The sequence below is a fragment of the Chiloscyllium plagiosum genome, chromosome 38, assembly GCF_004010195.1.
Source record: "Chiloscyllium plagiosum isolate BGI_BamShark_2017 chromosome 38, ASM401019v2, whole genome shotgun sequence".
In the NCBI taxonomy this organism is placed as follows: domain Eukaryota; kingdom Metazoa; phylum Chordata; class Chondrichthyes; order Orectolobiformes; family Hemiscylliidae; genus Chiloscyllium; species Chiloscyllium plagiosum.
The window spans coordinates 27,992,242-28,010,643 of NC_057747.1; the positions used below are offsets into that span (position 1 = coordinate 27,992,242).

At 40.7% G+C, this 18,402-nt stretch overlaps 1 protein-coding gene across 6 annotated transcripts in view; it reads left to right on the plus strand.

Moving 5' to 3' along the window:
- Positions 1–18,402, plus strand: part of ccser2a (coiled-coil serine-rich protein 2a) — a 622,973-nt gene that overhangs the window by 25,665 nt on the left and 578,906 nt on the right. For all 6 annotated transcript variants that reach the window (XM_043679239.1, XM_043679240.1, XM_043679236.1 and 3 more), the window contains exon 2: positions 11,481–12,969. In XM_043679239.1, coding sequence (XP_043535174.1) covers positions 11,520–12,969 — 1,450 coding nt within the window. In that variant the 5' untranslated portion in view covers positions 11,481–11,519. The remainder of the gene's footprint in view (positions 1–11,480; positions 12,970–18,402) is intronic.

Here is an 18,402-nt window from a genome sequence, read left to right on the forward strand (position 1 = left end):
CAGGAGTAGATAATAAAGTTATTTAAGTTGGATTTATGTTTATTGGACTTGTTTGCACTTGCACTGAAAAGGTAATATGATAATTTCTTTTCGCACAACTGTGAATTTCTTAGCACAATACGATTCCTCCCTCAGGTTCAAAGTAGGTCATTCCTGGATTGCAAAGCAATTTCTACATTTTTAGAGTCTAGTCCCAAATGTCTGGGAATTTTCTAAATTTATAACAAATTGACTTGAAACAGTAGAATATACTTGATGAGTGTTAATTATAAATTTATGAACAATGTCTTTGGGAATCCAAAATTTAGGTTTTTAGAACACTGAAGGTGACAAAGGTATTTGTTTTCAAAAGAGACATCCTGTCTGCAAGAGTCTGAAGTGGTTCAGGTGGATCAACCCAATATATTTCAGCTGAGCTGGAGAGCAGGGTTTTGTCAAATTTGAAATTGTTTTGTGATTCTTTTTTAAACATTATTTTATGGCTCATTTTGATTTATAGATTGGGATAATGACTTAAATTTTTGTTTGTAATTTTAAAAGATGATGTTGATGGAATATTAGTTTACCATATTGACACTTAATTAATTATGACATTTCACTGGATGTTAGCATTGACATAATAGGGTCGTTTGTCTCTATGAATCAGGCTAATACTTCACGAAAAGGTAGTGAGAAATAAAATCAAATGTTCTTCATTTTTGTTAAGTAGGTGTCCATGTTTTAAGGCAGATTGTTAAGCTTAAACCTTTGACCCAAACAATTGAAAAATTAAATGGGAATGTTTGCTAACACAGACATACACATTTTCCCATTTGAATAACAGTCTGAAGGATTGCCTGCTTTATAGTAGTCAGTGTGCACATGGCTGCGTATCAACATTTCAGCTCAGGAAAAATCACACTGAGCTAAGTACTCTTAGTAAGGAAAGAGCTTTTAAACTCACTTTGACAGTAGAAATTCACCAATTTAAGAAAACCAATGTGTGAATATGCCACAGTCATAAACTCAGCTTCTGATGCAAAATGTATTAATCAAATTGTTTTTGTTGACCAGTAATTCATGTTTAGATAGAGTCTTTCTGAAAGGGAATTAACAGATACTCCGGAGGTGGAAGATTGTAGATACTGAGTGAGAAATGAGAAGAGTTAGGGGAGCTAACCAAAAAGGTAAAGTGAGAGAAATTAGAGTGTGAGAAAACACTGACAGAAAATATGAAAATAATTAGATAACGACGGAGCAGCATGACTGTATGTGGGCTCTAGCCTGGGGCTCATCCACTCCTCCATGCTTTTTTTTTCTTTCCTTTTACTTGTGTTTTTGTTTTCATTTTTCTTTTCTTTGGAGCCTTTTGCGGTGGGTTAATTAGTGAAATTGGTGTGACATTTAGAGCAGGCAGAATGGTGCCTCCTCCTGGTGACTGGAGGTGATGGTGGCAGCAGCATCAGCAACAGGGGTGTCCTCCTGGTGTTTGGGGCTGGTGGCAGCAGCAAAATTCCTCCAGCGATCAGAGGCAGCAGTGATGGCAGACTTTTCAAGATGGTGACGCCGGCAAGATGACATCTGAGGATGGCGGCTGGAGCTGGTCTTTTGGTGAGTCACTGGTGGCCTGGTCTGTCAGAGGAGCCAGGGAGTCCTGGGTGCAGGGTGAGTGTGGGTTCATCATGGGACCTGGCATAAGCTTTGGCAGCAAGCCCAGTGGCAAGGAGATGGCACCTAAAGAGTGGTGACTCCTACACTGGGTCTGGCACAGGTGGCAGTGAGATGGTGGAGGAGGGTTGGCAGGGCAGACGTCGTTGTGAGCCAGCTCAGGACTCTCTTTTAGTTTTTTAAAAAAATTATTCATTCACAGGATGAGGGCGTCACTGGCCGGGCAGCATTTATTGCCTGTCCCTAATTGCCCAGAGGACAGTTAAGAGTCAACCACAAGTTGCTGTGAGTCTGAAGTCACACATAGACCAGACTAGGTAAGGATGGCAGATTTCATTCCCTAAAGGACATTAGTGAACCAGATGGGTTTTTCCAATAGTCTATTCATCATCATCATTAGATTCTTAATTCCAGGTTGTTATTGAATTCTAATACCACCATCTGCCATGGCGGATTTGAACCCAGGCCTCCAGAATATTATCTGTGTCTCTGTGTTAACAGTCCTCGGATAATACCACTAAACTATCACCTCTCCTCGAATTATTTCTTTTATCCTTTTTATTTTTAAACTATTCAAAATGGTGCCAGATTGAACAGGCGACTATTGAAGCTTTTCACTGTGTTTTACTGTATTATTGACTGTACAATAAATCATTCATTCAATAAAAACTTCTGCGAGTGTACAAAAAGAAAAAGAGGCGCTGAAATGAGCATTGGTCCCTTGGAGTGTAAAACCGAGGAATTAATGATGAAAAGCCGAGGAAATTACAGGCTTTAATGTGCATTGTTTGGGTGGCAACGTTAGTCTTGCAAGACCATGGACCTGCGGCTGGGAAGACTAGTTTCAATCTTTGTTGGTAGAGCAGCGTATGTGTGACTGCAGAGGCCCACGTGGGAGTAGCAGTCTTGACTGCAGTGACTGCACTTGAAGGCACTGTCTTCTGGTGTTGTCTTGGTGTTGTGTTGTTGATGGGTGGGCTTTCCTTCAGCAGCAAACCTCAGCTTCTCTTTTTAGACCACGTGTAATTCCAGCCTCCAGCGAGAGCGATTGCTTGCAGTGTTCTCCCACCTCTCGATGTTCATGTTCATTGACTTCATGTCTCTGTTACAGACATCTTTAAAATGAAGATGGGGCCACCTTTGTGCTCTCTTGTCGGAGACCATTGTACATTGTATTTCACAGTAAAAGGGATATAGCTAAGGTCCGGGAAAATGATGTTGAGTTAGATGATCAGCCATGATGTAGAATGGTGTGAATAGGTTCAAGGAGCTGAATAGTTGCCTCCTGCTCCATGTTTCTGTGACTAAGGAATGCTTAAGTACAGGGAAATCTTGGTGTCCTTGTACATGAATGACAAAGTTTGCATTCAGATACAGTAAGTAATTAGGAAGCAAACAGGATTTTCACCTTTATTGCAGAGGAAAATGGAGTAAAAAAGTAGGGACGTGTTGCCACAAGCATATAGGGCATTGTGTGATTATACTTCGAGTACTGTGCACAGTATTGGTGACCTTACCTGAAGAGGGATATAACATCATTATTGCAAACACACCAGAGAAAATTCAATAGGCTGATTCCTGGGATGAGTGCTTTGTCTGTTGCGAAAAGGTTGAGCATCTTGGGGATTTAGAAAAATGAGAGGTGATGTTACTGAAAAATAAGATTCAGAGGGGACTTGTCAGGGTAATGTTGAGAGAATGTTTCCTGTCATGGGGGAGTAATTGAACTTCAGAACATAGTTTCAAAATAAGGGACATCCCTTTAAGATGGAGATGATGGGAAACTTATTGGCTCAGAGGGTTGTTAGTCTTTGGAATTCAGTGCCCCAGAATGCAACGGAGACAGGTTTGGTAGTCAGAAATTACAATCAAGAACCACGAGGTTCACGCTGACATCTGTTGTCGTCTTACTTCAATATTTGTGGGATACGACTCGCGTTTTGAAACCATTAGATTCTTGGTATATGATTGTTTTATTGGGTCTCATATTGTACAGCATTTATGGATTACTAAAGTTAAAAATCACACAACACCAGGTTATAGTCCAACAGGTTTAATTGGAAGCACTAGCTTTGGGAGCGCCGCTCCTTAATCAGGTGATAGTGGAGGGCTCAATCCTAACACAGAATTTATAGCAAAAATTTAGTGTGTTGCAACTGAAATTATATATTGAAAAATACCTTGATTGTCTGTTGAGTCTTTCATCTGTTTGAATACCATGATAGTTTTACTTCTTTCATGTGTAAATCACAAAACTTTTTTTTAAAAGTTGCATTCTCAGGTTAGCTGTAACAATGAGTAATACTAGACAATATGTTGAAGGTGTTAGCCCCCTGTGTTCTCTGTCTATGCCATGATGTTTAGATTGATTCTAATCTAAAAAGTGAGATAACAGAGTTTTACATGAATTCATGCAGTTTTTGAGCAAAGTTCAATGTAACTCTGCAAGTACAAATTCACCACACAAAATATGTGTGCGCATGTGGGTCTTTGTCTGTGTGTAAGTGTCTGTCTGGGTTGGGGGTTGTGAGTGTGAGTGTAGTATCTTAAGTCTGTGAGGGGGTACATGTGAGAGTGTGGGAGTGTGTGCGTGTGTCTGGGGTGGGGGGTTGTGAGTGTCTGTGAGAGAGAGTGTATATCCGTGTGCATGAGTGTAGAGTTAGAGTGGTCTAAGTCTCTGAGAGGATACCTTTGGAGGTGTGTGTGTGAGTGTGAGTGAGACAGAGTGCCTGTGTGTGCGTATAGTGCAATGGTGGTCACCTGTAATGTGACATGAACCTAAGGTCCCGGTTGAGGCCCTCCTATATTTACCGAACTTAGCTATCAGCCTCGGCTCGGCCACTTTTCGCTGCTGCCTGTCCTGAAGTCCGCCTTGGAGGATGGTCACCCGAAGGTCCGAGGTCGTATGTCCTGGACTGCTGAAGTGTTCCCCAACTGGGAGGGAACCCTCCTGTCTGTTGTTTGTTGTGCGGTGCCCATTCATCCGTTGTCATAGCCTTTGCTTGGTTTCCCAAATGTACCATGCCTCCAGGCATCCTTGCCTGCAACGTATAAGATAGACAACGTTGGCTGACTCACATGAATACCTGCCATGTGCAAGGTAGGAGGTGTCTCCATGTGTAATGGTGGTAACCATGTCCACAATCTGACACATCTTGCAGCGCCTACCATGACAGGGAGTTGGAGTTGGAGTTGTCCTGAGAGCCGGGCAGTTTGCTACGAACAATGTTCTGTTTGCGGTTTAGCGGTTGTTTAAAGGCAAGTAGTGGAGGTGTGGGGAAGGTCTTGGTGAGGTGCTCATCCTCATTGATAATGTGTTGCAGGTCACGAAGAGCATGGCGTAATTTTTCAGCTCCTGGGAAATACTGAAGAACGAAGGGTACCCTGTCAGTTGCAGCACGTGTCTGTCTCCTGAGGAGGTCATTACGGTTCCTTGCTGTGGCACGTTGGAACTGGCGTTCGATGAGTTGTGCATCGTACCCCGTTCTTGTGAGGGCATCCCTGAGTACTTCCAGGTGCCTGTCACGTTTCTCCTCATCTGAGCAGATCCGGTGTACGCGTAGGGCTTGTCCATAGGGAATGGCTGTTTTAATATGTTTTGGGTGGAAGCTGGAGAAGTGTAGCATTGTGAGGTTGTTTGTAGGTTTGCGGTAGAGTGTGGTGCTGAGGTGTCCATCCTTGATGGAGATGCATATGTCCAAAATGAGACAGATAGTCGAGAGTAGTCCATGGTGAGTTTGATGGTGGGATGAAATTTGTTGATGTTAATGTGTAGTTTTATCAGTGACTCCTCGCCATGGATCCAGAGGAAGAAACTGTCGTCAATGTACCTTGTGCATAATGTTGGTTGGAGATCCTGCATAGAGAAGAAGTCTTGTGCGAAACTGTGCATGAAGATGTTGGCATATTGAGGTGCAAATTTGCTCCCCATGGCTGTTCCATGTGTCTGGATGAAAAACTGGTTGTCAAAGGTGAAGACGTTGTGATCGATGATAAAGCAGATGAGTTGTAGGACGGTGTTTGGATATTGGCAGTTGTTGGTGTTGAATACTGAGGCTGTTGCCGCGATGCCATCATTATGGGGGATGTTGTTATAGAATACTGAAACATCCATTGTGACGAGGAATGTTCCCGGTTCGACGGGTCCGTGGGTGCTGAGTTTCTGTAAGAAATACGTAGTGTCACGACAGAAGCTGGGGATCCCCTGTACAATAGGTTTCAAGATGCCTTCAACATAGCCGGAGAGATTCTCACAAAGGGTCCCATTGCCTGATATGATGGGATGTCCTAGTGTTTTGGCTTTGTGTACCTTTGGAAGGCAGTAAAAGTCACCTACACGAGATGTACGTGGGATGAAGGCGCCTCAGGAACTCTGAAGGACTGGATCCAAAGTCCTGATCAATGTGTTTAATTCATAGGTGTGTTCTTTGTTCGGATCAGCTGGTAGTTGCCTGTAGTGTTCCTGATTGTTCAGTTGTCGGTACACTTCCTTGCAGTAGTCTGTTCTATTCTGAATGACAATGGCTCCTCCTTTATCTGCTGGTTTGATGACAATGTTGTGATTGGTTTTGAGAGCCTGGATGGCATTGCGTTGTGAACGGATGATGTTTTGCTCTCCCTTGTGGGTATGGCTGATGAATCTGGCATTTATGTATTTCCTGATGGTTTGAGCATACATGTCAAGCCCAGGGCAGCAGCCCTCCGGTGGGGTCCAAGTTGACACCTTCTTTGGTTGGTCCTTTACATATCTCTGTGATGACTGTTCCAGTTCATCGGTGGGCTCATTGGGATTACTGCCGGCACCTTGAAAGAATTCCCGGAGTCTCATTCATCTGATGAACTCCTCCGTGTCTGCTACAAGAACCAATGGGTCCATTTTGGTGGTGGGGCAGAAGTTTTGCTATAAATTCTGTGCCTTAGGATTGTGTCCTCCACTATCACCTGATGAAGGAGCAGGACTCCGAAAGCTAGTGTGCTTCCAATTAAACCTGTTGGACTATAACCTGATGTTATGATTTTTAACTTTGTACACCCCAGTCCAACACCGGCATCTCCAAATTTGGATTACTAAAATCCAAATTTAAATATAATCAAGATGGCTGCACACATTTTTGATTGACAAGGGTTATGAGAAGCTAGCAAGATAAAGCTATGACCACAATCAAGTTAGCCAAACATGATCGTATTAATTGGCATAGCAGGCTGGATGGATGGACCAAATGGCCTCGTCCTTTTTTTAATATTCCTGTGTCCTGAGATTTGATCAAATCCCAAAGCTTTGCCGTTGGAAAATAATCGATTTAGGTTTTGAATCCTGTGGTTAATTTTGGGATTCAGCATTTTTTTCAAATATTTAACATGTCTAGCATTAAGGTTATCAATACTTAAGCAGAATAATAGAATATAACTAGAGGCGAGTCATGAGTTCTAATTACTGCTGTTGAAGTACACAGCAGCAGCTCAGCTTATGGCAATTAGTCTTTCTAAGTCCTTTTAATTCCTATTCTAGTTCCGTTCTTGTGTAAATGCTAATATACACATGTTTATATTCCTTGTTTTTTGGTGCCTTTTGGCGATATATGTAATTTGCCTGAATTGAGATGTATGGGGAGAGTACTTATGGTCTTTATTTCACAAACATTGCCAGGTGAATCGAGGAGCGCTGCTCTCTTTGGGGCATTTTGACCTCGCTCAGGAGCTGGATTTTGTTGACAGCACAACTTACTTGGAGGCATTGCAACTATTGTTTGCCAAGTTCACTATTTTTGCTGGTTCTAGGCTGGTAAGATTGGGAAGGGTTTGGTAGTCACAAATTACAATCTAGAATCATGACGTTCAATTTGGTGTTTATATGCTGTTGTGTTGCTTAAATGCTGTTGAATATGCTTCACATATTAAAAATGCTGGATGTTTGATCTATTATGCAGGTGTTTCATTGGGTCTTGTACAATGTGTTGCTTCAATGTTATGGATTACTAAAATAGAATTTAAATTTGCACATTGTATCTTTATGTATAATATCCTGTCATGGCAGTGTTTTCATTGCATCCACATTGTAGGGAACCCTACCATGAGTTCACTGTATTTCCCGGCAAAGACGTAAAATTCCTGTGCAATAGTCTCCAATGACCACACAAACCAAACTGCCACAGTCTGAAAAATGGCAGGCTTATCGACTTTGCATTAGTTAGCGTCCAGGGAAGGGCTGTGACATACAGCAAAGAATTAAATCATTTGTTGTTCTCCACACAGCTGCACCACCTTTTCAGTTAATAATTGGGAATGAACAATAAATGCTGGTATTACGGGTAATGTTCATGCTATGTGAATTTTAAGAAATAACCTTTTGTGCGTACATTCGGGGGCAGCAGTGGAATACGATGACATGTTGAAGATGCCATTAATGTAAAAACGCAGCAGTTCCTGTACAATAATTTATTTAGCATTTGAACTGTTTAATAGTCTGGACTGGCAGATGTTTGCAGTAGCTGCTGCATTATTTGTCTGTTTTGGTTTTAGGGCGACATAATGAATAATTGGAAATCCACCAGTCATTTATATGAAATTGAGACTTTTCAATGCAGTAATAATTTTCAACTTCACACTGACATTAAGCATCACTCAGCACATGCCTTTCTCTGCTGTCTATAGCAACTTAACCTGGCAAGTTCTGAAGAAGGGTCATTGGACCCGAAATGTTAACTCTGCTTTCTCTTCACAGATGCTGCAAGACCTGTTGAGTTTTTCCAGCAAGTTCTGTTTTTATTATCCTGCTAGGTGCCAGGTGATAAGTTTGCATCTAATACTGATAAAATCTTTTGGTAGAATTTTAAAATTTAAATCACAAAAAGAGGCCATCCTGCTTGTGCCACCTTTCTGAACGAGTTGTCTACATTTATGCTTATCAACAACCATATTTGATATAGTTAACTATCATTAACAGTCTGACTGTCTTCACTCATACACACTGGTATACCAGCTGCCAAAGATGGGTATGGTTAATGTCTAGAGTGCTCTTGATTGCTTCAGAATTTCCATTATAAATAATTAATGACATTTGCAGAATAATGTAGCAGCTACTGCAGACATCTGCCAGTCCAGACTGTTAAACTTGTGCTTTGGGAAAATACCAATCATACAAAGTCTATGGAATTGTGTTGTAAGTTACCTTGCTTCTATCAATTGAGGCTAAAAACCATTATACGTTATGGATTGTGTTCCTTGGAAAAACTGCTATGACAGTCTGGCAGTTTCATGGTCAGCACTGCTTATACCAGCTTTTTATTCCAGATTTAATTAACAGAATTTGAAAGGCTTAGCTGCCATTGTAAGATTTAACATGGCTTCTCTGGATTATTTGTCCAGCTCACTGGATCACTAGTTTGGTACTATAACCACTGTGCTGCCTTTCCTCAGGAAGAATACTCAATGTTAAATTGTAGAATTTGATACTCTTGTTGTTGTTTGTTGGTTTTGTTCTCCATTCAGTGTCAGATAGTTTGTACAGCACTATAAGAACAGTAACTTCCCTGCTTTCTCTGTCCTGTACGAAGGAATTAGTTTGATAAGCGTCATTATTTGTCACAGCACAGGGCAATTATCTCCTTCTTTACAGAAGGAAAGTTAACAGAATCATAGCCATGGATTGAACATATTTCTAAAGCAAATTATGTGAAATAATCTGCCATTTATTTCCCAAGCATTATGGAGTCTTTATCCAGTAGTTTTCTGATTGGCTCTGATCCATATCAAAGCAAGGTGGATAAATATTCAGCAAATAAAAAACAGGATGGGGAATGGGGAAAATAACTAATTAAATCTTTGAGTAAGGTAATTAATGTCCTTCAACACAAACTGCTTGGCATTCTTCAATCCATAAGAGATGGTGGGCCAGGGTCTAATGACATTGCAATTTGCATTTAACAGAAGATCAGAGAGGGAGGCTTGAGTTATGATACATCTGAGGAGAAAGGTTGAAAAATGTGGTGCTGGAAAAACACAGCAGGCCAGGCAGCATCCGAGGAGCAGGAGAATCGACGTTTCGGGCATAAGCCCTTCTTCAGGAACTATTTTGGTAATAAAAGGTTTATAATTGTGGTATGACTGATGGAGTGCCAAGACTTGATGACCAGTGCATTCCATGTATCAGAGCTCCAACAATCTGTCTCCCAATGTGAGACACTCAATTTGTGTGGATAAATGTTAATACCCTGCAAGGTGACTCTGCAAGTTCCTCAGCCATAAATCGATCAGGACCAAAAGGCCCACCACAGCCTGGATGATTTCTTTACTTTGTATATTTTCTAATCAGCTTGATCAGAGATGTTATTACATAGCTGTGGAGCAGGGGGGGACACGATGGCACCAGTTAATTCTGCATAAGGTTTGGGCAGCCCTTTGTCAATGACTTTGATCACATGAAAGGAGAGCTAAATATTCTTTTTCACGTTATTGCCAAGGACCATTCACCTCACCTGAATTGCAGATCTTATTTTGCTATATCATTTAGTTAGCAAGTTTTGAGAAGATTTGTAGCTCAGGTTGAGGTTCTGGATGCCCTTATTAATAAAGCTGAGGATATTGTCTGTTTTACTCACTGCTCTCTCCACCTCTCCTGTCCCCATCAATGATCAGTGCATATATAAATCCATATTCCTGTGCTCCTGCACCCCTCTTTTTAGAATTGTATCCCCTATTTTATATTGTCTTTCAATGTTCTTCCTGCCGAAATGCATCACCTCACACTTCTCTGCATTGAAACTCTTTTACCACCTACCCTCCCACTTCATGAACTTTTGGAGTTCTACACTGTCTTCCTCACAGTTTTTAATTCTTGAAAGTTTTGTGTCAAATGCAAACATTGAACTTGTCTCCTGCGTACCAAGATCTAGATCACAAATCAGGAAAAACAAGCTCCTGATACAGACTCCTTGGGAACTCCACGACAAACTTGCCTCCAGTCTGCAAAATATCCTTGGACATTATTCTGTTTCCTACTACTCAGCCAAGTTTGAATCCACCAAGCCAAAAGGTGCTGATGTTACTGAATTATGAAAGTTAGAACATCTGATTACATTCTTTGTCAGGTGTGGAAAAAAACAATAGATCGGTTTCTTTGAAGCAACTGCACAGGTCTCATTGAAATCCTGTTGTGAAATAACGCTGATTATGTAGTGTTGCAGGATCATAAACCAACTAATGCTTTTTGGAAGTATGTCTTTGCACTCAAGTAAACCTCAATATTATAGGAAAGTAGACTATAGTAACAGGCTATGTCTTGTGATTTCACTATTCCCTGCATCATGTAAAACCAACCAATTTTTAAAACTTTGTTTATTGTTCAAAACCGTACTTAAACACTTTGAAGTTAGCTCAAATAGAAGTTAGCTCAAATAACATGGTTCCTGTAAGTAAGCTATAGGAGGCAGCTTACTTAAGCCAATTCAAGGATGAAGTTTATAATTTTTCAGTTCTCATTGGCATTGGGCATATGTATACATAGCAGATTATTTATATTGTTCATTGAGCAGCATTCCTAATGATTTAACAAAAATATAAGCGTTAAATTACTGGTAATGGACGGTGTGTCATGCTGAAATTATATAGTCAATGTCATGCTTTTCTTGTCTATGAACAAGTATTTAAGTAAATGTGCTTTTGTCACTTGCTTTTGACACGGAGGAGACAAAATGATGATCTGATTCTGATAGTGAACAATAATTTTATTAATCCTTTGTTTAGAATAGGCGCACTGGGTTTTAAAATGGGGATGGGAGATTTGTTTGATGTAATTGATATAAATTTGTACAAATTGTTTCTTTTGTATTTTGCAGGTTGCAGTTACGTTCGGAACTGGAAGTGTTTGACAGCTAATGGAAGGAAAAACACAGGGAAAATCTACTTCTGTTTCAAGATTGCCCAAATTTGGTGGTGGAACCTCTAAACTAAGTGAGACTCTTCCCCAAGTTGTAGCAAATGGAGCCTGTGTTCGCAGTGCCAGTGCTTCTAGCACTTCAAAAGTTGGTGACAAGCAAAATGGGGCTGGCTGTGTTGGCAGCTTTTCTTTCAATTGGAAAAGATCTGTTAAAACGAAACCAGGTGGACAAGGTGCAAAAGACTCAGCTAGTTCTTACCCTTGTACTTTTACAAGTGAAGAACTTGGTAAAATGGAGAGAAACTCTTATTCTACGGCTCCAATTATTAAAGATCACACAAACCTGGGCTTTAAGAGTAAAACTACCGCAGCATCTAGGCATCAAAAGCAGATTATACCTTATGACAACAAAAGCAAAATCCTTGTAGCCGGATTAAATAATTCCATGAAAGGAAATCGTGGGAAAATGCTGGGAAAGCCATTCACATCCTCACAAATTGCACGGTCCCATTCAGTTGGCCAGTTTCATAAAACAACCGTTGCAAAGATGTCTGAACAAGAAGGGACTTTCTCTGGATCAAGCAGTTCAAAAGATAGTCTTAGCCAATCTACAGAGAGTTTGAAGAACTTGTCAGATGAGAACATTGTAAGATCACAGAGCTTTTCTTATTCCATACAAAATAACTCTTGTGGTACTGAAGTAATACCAAGATCTTTGTCCTTTTCAAAGGCTGTGGATAGATCTTGTCTGACACAGCAAACGAGATCGGGTCTGCCGTTGAAATCCAGTGTTCTTCGCTATGGCAATATGAAGAGTACCAATAGCTCAAGCACAAGTGAATTACTCTGTAAACGTACTTCCAGTAGACCATGTCTAAAAGCACCATCATCTGCCTTCAAAAAATCTTTGCTTCCTCCTAGTTGCTCCACAGCTCCATTTTATGCTTCTACCTCTGCCTCCAAGTTCTCACGATCTTCGTTGATGAAGTGTAGTAGGCTAGTCTCTTCAGGATCAGGAAGTAATGTAAATTCAATGTCTGAGACCAGAGAAGAAGTCCCTGGGACTCAAACAGTCGGTGAAAGCAGTTTAAATAATGAAAATGTAAATAGTGAATATGCTGCTGAGAATGTGTTAAGTGTTAGTACTGTAGATGAGAGCACTGTACCTGGAAGTAATGAAGAACTTGAATCTGTGTCTGGAAAAAGTACTGATAATCCAGAACTGACCATTTCAATTGACTCCAGTTGTGATATAAATGAAGATAAAAGTGAACATTTACCTAATTCAGGTACTGAGTCCATTGAAATTGTGGATAGTGACAACTCTATTTCTGCAGAAATTCCTGATGATCTTTACAATCCTAATGAGGCCATGTCTTCAGCTGGAATAGAGGAAGCCCTACTTGCTGCATATACAGGCACGGACTGGATAGAGACTGGCTTGTCTGGTGTGTAAGATTTCAGTATAAAATACAGTGATGGTATATTTCATGTTGATGCAACTTAACATAGTGAAATGCAGTTATGTTTTTGATAAATACTAGAAAGTAATATGTCATTCAGCAGTGAAAATGAATTAACATCCACAGGGTAAAAATGAGAGTTTCTTCAATAGCTAGACTCTGCGCTACCAACAATAACCTTGAACTGTTAAAACTGGATTTTAGGAAAAAATGGCTGTTGCTTTAATATTTTTGTCACCACTATTCTTTGCATTTTTGTCAGCATTGTGTTCAAAAAGTAATGAACCTGACTACTTCAAAAGTCCTGGAGGACTTAGTGAATCTAGATGTATGGGGAGTTAAATTAACATGCACAGTTGTGATGATGTGATCACTGAGGAATTGTAATGATGTGATCATTGAGGCATTCTGTGTTAATGAGCATGTCTTCTGCCATTTATTCAGCTTTCATCCACAGTTGGGCTCACTAACTACTCTCAACCAATCCTTGTTAGCTCAGGTACCATTTAGTATTAGAAACTAAAATATTTGCAATGAATAGAATTGATAGCGGTGTTCAGTTTTGTATATTAATTAGAGTTTTGAGTGACTTCCGCTTTAAAATCTTCTCTAATAAATTGAATTTAATAGTGACTGTGCACATTGCCACCGAGAAATTGGTATGAGCAATTCATCCCTTGTATTTATTTTATTGACCTATTCAGACATATTGAAATGTAATACACATCTGGGACAGGTAGAAATTGTACTCAAACCTTCTGATTTAGAGATAGGGACATTACCACTGTGCTAGAAGACCCTTAACTCATCTCTTGAATCCCAGCAATTTGCACCTCTTCAGAAACCTGATTATATTTATGCTTACATTTACACGCAGTCCCTGGCTTATGAATAGCTTTTGTTTTTGCGTGTGTTTGTGAGTTGAATTGTACGGAAGTCAGAACACAGTACAATACAGTATAATATAAAATAGCTGTTTGTAAGAACGAGCAAACATTCAAATATGATTAGATTCCCTACAGTGTGGAAACAGGCCCTCAGCCCAACTAGTCCACACTGACCCTGCGAAGAATAACCCACCCAGACCCATTCCACATATTTACCCCTGACTAATGCACCTAACACTACGGGCAACTTAACATGGCCAATTCACCTGACCTGCACATCTTCGGACTGTGCGAGGAAACCAGAGCACCCGGAGAAAACCCACGCAGACACAGGGAGAATGTGCAAACTCCACACGGACAGTTGCCTGAGGGTGGAATCAAACCCAGTCTTTCGTGCAGTAGGGCAGCAGTGCTAACCATTGAGCCACTGTGCCGCCCCAAGCTGTGGTTATTGCAGTTTTCCAGTTAACTGGGTATTAACTCAAAACTGACGAGAGAGCAAGCTGGAGATGCTATAATGCTGGAGGTTATAAATGCATCTTCAGCTTACCTGGATTGATGGCTGGATGGTTTCACTGTACTCCCAATGCACAGTGTCAGCAGTGTGTACCATCTTAAAGATACATTGCAGTAACTTACCAAGGTTGCTTCAACAGCATGTTTCAAATCCATGACCTTTACCACCTAGAAGCACCAAAGCAGCAGCTGCATGAGAACACCACCACCTGCAAGATCCCTTCCAAATCGAAAGACCATAAGACATAGGTGCAAAAATTAGGCCATTCGGCCATCGAGTCTGCTCCACCAATCAGTCGTGGCTGGTAGGTTTATCAAGCCTATTTTTCCGCTTTCTCCCCATAACCTTTGATCCCTTGGCAATCAAGAACTTATGTGTGTCTGTTTTAAAATACTCAATGACCTGGCCTCCACAGCCTTCTGTGACAATGAATTCCACAGATTCATCACTCTCTGGCTGAAGACCCTTCTCTTTATCTCCATTCTAAAAGGTCTTCTTTTTACTCCAAGGCTGTGCCCCCAGCTTCTCATCTCTCCTGCTAATGGAAACATCTTCCCAATGTCCACTCTGTCCAGGTCATTCAGTATTCTGTAAGTTTCAACCAGGTTCTCCCCTCGTCCTTCTAAATTCCATCAATGTAGTCCCAGAGTTTTCAAATATTCCTCATATATTAAGCTTTTCATTCCTGGGATCATTTTTGTGAATCTCCTCTGGACCTGTTCCAGGGTTAATCCATCTTTCCTGAGGTAAGGGGCCCAAAATTGCTCACAATAATGTAAATGCGATCTGACCAGAGTCTTTTAAATTTCTCCTCTGACTGGGAATTACATCACTGTTCCTTGATCGTGATGTGTCAAAAGCCTGGGACTCCTTCTCTAACAGGTCCGTGGGTGGGTCGACACCCAAAAGAGTACAATGGTTCAAGAAGGCAGCTCACCAACACCATCTTCAGCAATTAGCATTGGACAGTAAATGATGGCTTAACAAAGATATTCACATCTCATGAGCAAATTAACAAAATTGAATGCCTAATGCTGCAGTTCAGCGTCAGTGTAAATATATTTTAAGTTCTGTCTCTACTCCATCAAGATAAATTTCAGTTCAGGTCTTAAATTATCACTTTTGATAGTTTTTAGCTTTATTTTGTATGAACATTTTATTCATCCATGGGATGTGGGTGTCACTGGCCAGGCCAGCTTTTATTGCCCAGAGAACAGTTAAGAGTCAGCCACATTGCTGTGGATCTGGAGTCACATGTAGGCCAGACAGGGATGGCAGTTTCCTTCCCGAAAGGGCATGAGTGAACCAGATGGGTTTTTTCTGACAATGGTTTCATGTTCCTCATTAGACCCTTATTTTCAGATTTTTACTGAATACGAATTCAACCAGCTGCCATGGTGGGATTTGAACCCAGGTCTCCTGGGCATTTCCTGGGTTAATAGTCTAATGATAATACCACGAGGCCATCACCTTCCATGAGTGCATACATATCTATGTTTGCACCATTGTCCTTAGGATGCCACAGCACCTCAATTGTGTTTAGAGTCATAGAGATGTACAGCATGGAAACAGACCCTTTGATCCAACCTGTCCATGCCGACCAGATATCACAACCCAATCTAAACCCACCTGCCAACACCCTGCCCATATCCCTCCAAACCCTTTCTATTCATATACCCATCCAAATGCCTCTTAAATTTGCAATTGTACTTGCCTCCAGCACTTCCTCTGGCAGCTCATTCCATACACGTACCATCCTCTGTGTGAAAATGTTGCCCCTTAGGATCTTTTTATATCTTTTCCCTCTCACCCTAAACCTATGCCCTCTAATTCTGGACTCCCCCACCCCAGGGAAGTGACTTTGTCTATTATCCTATCTATTCACCTCATGATTTTATAAACCTCTATAAGGTCACCCCTCAGCCTTCAATGCTGCAGGAAAACAGCCTATTCAACCTCCCCCGTAGCTCAAATCCTCCAACCCTGGCAACATCCTTGTACTTCTTTTCAGAACTCGTTTCACAACATCTTTCCAATAGGATGGAGACCAGAATTGCACGCAATAACCAGTGTCGTATACAGCCACAACATGACCTCCCAACTCCTGTACTCAATACTTTGACCAATAAAGGAAAGCATACCAAACGCCTTCTTCACTGTTCTATCTACCTGCGACTCCACTTTCAAGGAGCTATGAACCTGCACTCCAAGGACTCTTTGTTCAGCAACACTCCCTAGGACCTTACCATTAAGTGTATAAGTCCTGCTAAGATTTGCTTTCTCAAAATGCAGCACCTCGCATTTATCTGAATTAAACTCATCTGCCACTTCTCAGCCCATTTTGCTGACAATCAAGTCCTCAGCTTTTTTTCTCTTAATCCTAAGATTGTACAATATGGCTTCCGCACCTTCTCTTCAGAGTAAACAATTCTGAATTCTTTAAAATCTCTCCTCATCACTCAGAATCATGCACAAGGTACCAATTTTGCCTCTCACTGTTTACTTTTATTTTCTGTCTATTTTTCTATCTCGATAGTATTTGTCCACGTCATGTGCTCTTTGTTATTTACCAGTCCGCATTCTAATATATTTCAATTCCTTTCATTTTAGTTTGCCTATTTCTGATGTTTGAAACTTTGCTTTGACTTTGGTGTTACCTGCAATTTTTGATTTGTTTTTGTTCCACAATGTAAATAGTTTTCTACACATTAGAATCAGAGATGGCTCAGCATTGATCAATTGTATTTGCACTCTTGCCTTTAGGATATACCTTTATTGTAGATAAGATTCTAGATAAGCCATTTCTAAGTCTACCTCAGAAGCTTGCCTCCTATTCTATGCCTTCCTGCTCTACAACGTCATAATGTAACATAAATCCATTTGTGTAATAAAAAATATAGAACTTTGACTACTGTTAAGATCATTCCCCAAAATAATTTTCTCCCCGTGTCTGCGTGGGTTTCCTCCGGGTGCTCTGGTTTCCTCCCAGAGTCCAAAGATGTGCAGGTCAGGTGAATTGGCCATGCTAAATTGCGTATAGCGTTAGGTGTATTAGTCAAAGGGAAATGGGTCTGGGTGGGTTACTCTTCGGAGGGTGGGTGTGGACTGGTTGGGCCGAAGGGCCTGTTTTCACACTGTAGGGAATCTAATCTAAATTTCAGTGGATTTACTGGACAAGAACTTCCTCCCATTATCCATGTTGCTACTTTTTGTTTTACACAGTATTTCCTCCATAAACCTCTCTCTTCCTTTTCTCACTTAAGCAAAGACTAACTGTTTAACAAGCTTTTGGTCTTCTCTGCCCTAGTACCTCCTTATGGCTGTGTCTCATTTTATTTGATGATGCTCTTGGGATGCAGCTTGTGAGGTTTACCGGCATTAAAAGATGCACAGAAAAATAGAAGGTGTTATTTTCATAGATTCTTTTCATTTTTGTTTTAAGATGCCTTTTGATGACTTGCTTGAGTGGTCAGCGTGTTGATCTCTTTTTAAGCTACTGTTGCTATGGTAACGGTTTTCCAATCAGCTTCCCTTGTTTCCCTGAGGTGACTGGTGAGAATAAGATTGATTTTTATGGGTTACATGTTTTTAAATGTCCTATGTAACATTTCTCCCTTTCAACCTCCTTAGCCTTTTGTGATCCCCTTACCTGAAGATTCTATTTTTCTTTATTCATCCATGCCCAGGAAGTTTTGATTTTTCTGCTCAGAAAATTGCCTGTGGTCTCCCCTTTCATTTAATATGTGATATTCTTTGGTAATTTTCATGTGCTATGTATATTCTTGAACAAATTAATTTCAACACCTTGCTTGCTGTTCAGCTAGCACTGCAGACTGCTTTCTTTAAAGCTTGAAACTTTTGAGTCTTTTGATTTAATATGGTAGCATTATAAACAGTAAATATGTTGAAAAATGCCAGCTTATTCCATCTTCCCACCGTAATGGAGGAGAAACACAAAGGCCGCAAGGTTTGTCTGAAAACATGAAATGAGCTCTTGTACTGGAAGAATTCTCA